Source organism: Zingiber officinale, chromosome 1A (assembly GCF_018446385.1).
Source record: "Zingiber officinale cultivar Zhangliang chromosome 1A, Zo_v1.1, whole genome shotgun sequence".
NCBI classification, from domain to species: Eukaryota; Viridiplantae; Streptophyta; class Magnoliopsida; order Zingiberales; family Zingiberaceae; genus Zingiber; species Zingiber officinale.
In genome coordinates this window covers 137,240,180-137,242,854 of record NC_055987.1, presented here as the reverse complement: position 1 = coordinate 137,242,854, position 2,675 = coordinate 137,240,180, and the positions used below count along the sequence as shown (strand labels likewise).

Below are 2,675 nucleotides of genomic sequence, written 5' to 3'. Positions count from 1 at the left end.
AGTTTCGAAGATTTGATCGGCTGTATGCTGGACGTCTTTCTCTTGAAGAGTGGGGAACTAAGCCCCAAAGGTGAGTGATCTCTCCGGCTACATACATCCTGACTACCACCTCATATTGATTTTAACTATTATTTTATCTTAATTTTAACTATCATATCATCTTAACTATTGATCTTACATTACTTTTAGGGTCACTCACAACTTGCAGTTTCATAAAATAGGATCATGGCATATTGATGTTTCTTCATCTATGTTAGAAACCAGCACGTATTTGATATAGACTATCCAACTTCCATGGAAAAAGATTTGAACTCTATAAATAGTATGTGCTACAAGTAGATTCGGTACAGTGCATACATGCAAGCACATGGCGTACATAAAAGAATGACAGAATAAATGCTTGATATTTGGATAAAAAATTATAGGAACCGCCGACAACTATCTACTCCCTCAGGTTCAAATTGAAATCGTCCACTTCATCTCATGTTTCCGCTGAACATAACGACCCTGCATATTGATTATTTATTAACAAAAACTAAAGTTGAGACAAAAATTAAGGATCAAACCCATTTCATTGAGATTTTTAGGCAGCACATTTAGGCATGAACAACTCTGTACTATGATATATACACGAAGAACTATAAATTCTGTTGGAATATATGCAGGTGTTTACTGACTCATTCTAGTACCGTTTGGAAATGCGTGGCATAGAACATTTTTGTTTCCTGTCGTGGTACGTCCTGATTATAACAGCTGCAGTTTCTTCAATAGCTTTTCCGGTGACCTCTGTAATCAATAACCGAGCAAATCTAGGCATTGAGAGAACTAATATTGCAAACAGTCAACCGAACCATAATCACTACTACTTACCGATCACTGGCCATTTTGGGTTTTGGGCAAAGAATTTGTTGGCATATTCCAATTCCTCCCTCACATGATCCATTTCCGAGTAATTGTTCCTCATCTCGCTGTTAAAACCAAGACTTTTAGCCCTCGCTTTCCTAATGGTCTGCAGAATAACTGGGTTGATTGTTAATCCAAAGATCTTCTCTTGATTAATCCCAAAAAGTGTCTTTGGCAAGTCCACGCCCATTACTATCGGAACATTCGCCACTTTGTATCCCTTTTGAGCCAGATAAATGGACAAGGGTGTCTTCCCGGTGCGGGAAACTCCAACAAGGACAATATGAGCATGGTTCAAGTTTTGGGGCTTAGCTCCATCATCTTGTTTGATGGTGAAATCAATAGCTTCGATACGCTTGAAATATTCTGCAGATAGAGGAGCCTCTCGGCGGCCAGGAGCGCCACGGGGGATTCCAGAAGGAGCAACGCCTAGATGAGTAGCAATGGCCTCAGTAGTGGGGCTGAGAATATCAGCCGACGGGACACCCCAATGCTCACAAGCATGCTTTGCAGATTCTGCCATGGCAGGATCAGCAAGAGTGTACAGCACCAAAGCGCCTTCTCTAGCAGCTTGCTTTATGATCTCCATCAGTCTACCCATATCTTCCACCTACAGATCAGTAGATCACATACATCAGTTAGATGTGCATTGCATAGACCAAATTTGAAGGCATAAGTGTTTTTCTGTTCCTGATCTGCAATCCTTCGAATGGTTCGAGTGTGGTGTATAACTAAGAATTTAAAAGGGTAGGAGAATTAAAGGATGAGCGCACCCCAGAGAAGAGGTGGGTGTTGACGGGGCAGCCACGGTCGACGAGGCAATGCTCAAACTGTCCGAGCGCCGCGTTCACAGAGTGTTCGGCCGTCCACCCCGTTCCGTCCGAAACCATGTAGATGGCCTTTCCCTCCATCACTTCGCACCCATCCTCCTCGTCCCCGACCTCGTCGACTGCTTCCGCCGGCACGACTGGCAGGTCGCTAGAATCGGAGGGCGTGGGTGCCGGAGGCGGCAGTCCAGCGGTCTTCTGGCGGAGGGAGGGCCAATCGATCCGGTGGCCGGAGCGGATGGCGCGCGCGCGGGACCACCGATTCAACTGCGTGCTCACGCGCCGTGGCGGCTGCGGCGGTGGTTGTTGGGGGCCAGGGTCAACTGCTCGACCCGGTTCCTCCTGGTCCTGGACGAGGCAGGAAGACGCGAAAGGGCGGGGAGATCTCCGGTTGGAAGGCGGGGAGTGAGATAGCAGCAAGGGAACAGGGCGGGGATTGGATTGCAACATGGGAAGGAAGGGAATGGGATTGGTCGTGTGGATTTGCTTCGCTTTTCTCTTGTTTTAATTTGGCGACGATTTGACTCCGCGCTATCCGACAGAAGATCAGGTTGTAAGTGTAAATTTACCAATGTTCATTTCGTACATGGCAGCCCACCCGAACCTTACCTGACTCGTGATTGATCATGCATGATTACATATGCAGTTGTTACCTGTTTGTTTGGACCAAGGTCGGTTGACTGGTATGGAGAAAGGGGCCTAGTGAAATAGGAAACAGCTGGCTGCCGGAATTCCTTTCCAATGTTGGGTGCTCAATTAATTCAAATACTGTGGGAGGACGAAATCGATGGATGGCGAGAATCCAGCTACATGGAATTTGCCTTCGCTATATTTTCTATTTCAATTAACTTCTCTTTAAAATGGAGAAGATGACGCGTTAAAGGGGTAGTTTAAAGGTTGATCGTAAGAACACTACAAGCAAGAGACATCTGGTGATATAAATAA

At 45.8% G+C, this 2,675-nt stretch overlaps 1 protein-coding gene across 2 annotated transcripts; it reads right to left on the bottom strand.

Moving 5' to 3' along the window:
• Positions 1-290: 290 nt before the first annotated feature.
• LOC122034768 (probable pyruvate, phosphate dikinase regulatory protein, chloroplastic) lies at positions 291-2,241 on the bottom strand. 2 transcript variants are annotated; one of them, XM_042594114.1, is made up of 4 exons: positions 1,677-2,238; positions 871-1,513; positions 690-786; positions 291-507 (listed from the first exon to the last, which is right to left on the bottom strand). In XM_042594114.1, the coding sequence occupies exons 1-4, from the start codon at positions 2,178-2,180 to the stop codon at positions 477-479; spliced, it is 1,275 nt and encodes a 424-aa protein (XP_042450048.1). In that variant the 5' UTR covers positions 2,181-2,238; the 3' UTR covers positions 291-476. The 2 variants fall into 2 exon arrangements, with proteins under 2 accessions (XP_042450048.1, XP_042450057.1); XM_042594123.1 differs by lacking the exon at positions 291-507 and having other exon boundaries at positions 554-786; positions 1,677-2,241.
• Between the last annotated feature and the right edge of the window lie 434 nt (positions 2,242-2,675).

Bases quoted from the DNA above. Each gene is read 5' to 3' on its own strand.
- LOC122034768 (XM_042594114.1), bottom strand. From the start codon at position 2,180: ATGTTGCAATCCAATCCCCGCCCTGTTCCCTTGCTGCTATCTCACTCC. The intron at 1,514-1,676 runs GTGCGCTCATCC...ACTGATCTGTAG, and splicing joins ACACCCACCTCTTCTCTGGG to GTGGAAGATATGGGTAGACT. The intron at 508-689 runs GTACTAGAATGA...ATCAATATGCAG, and splicing joins ATGCCACGCATTTCCAAACG to GGTCGTTATGTTCAGCGGAA.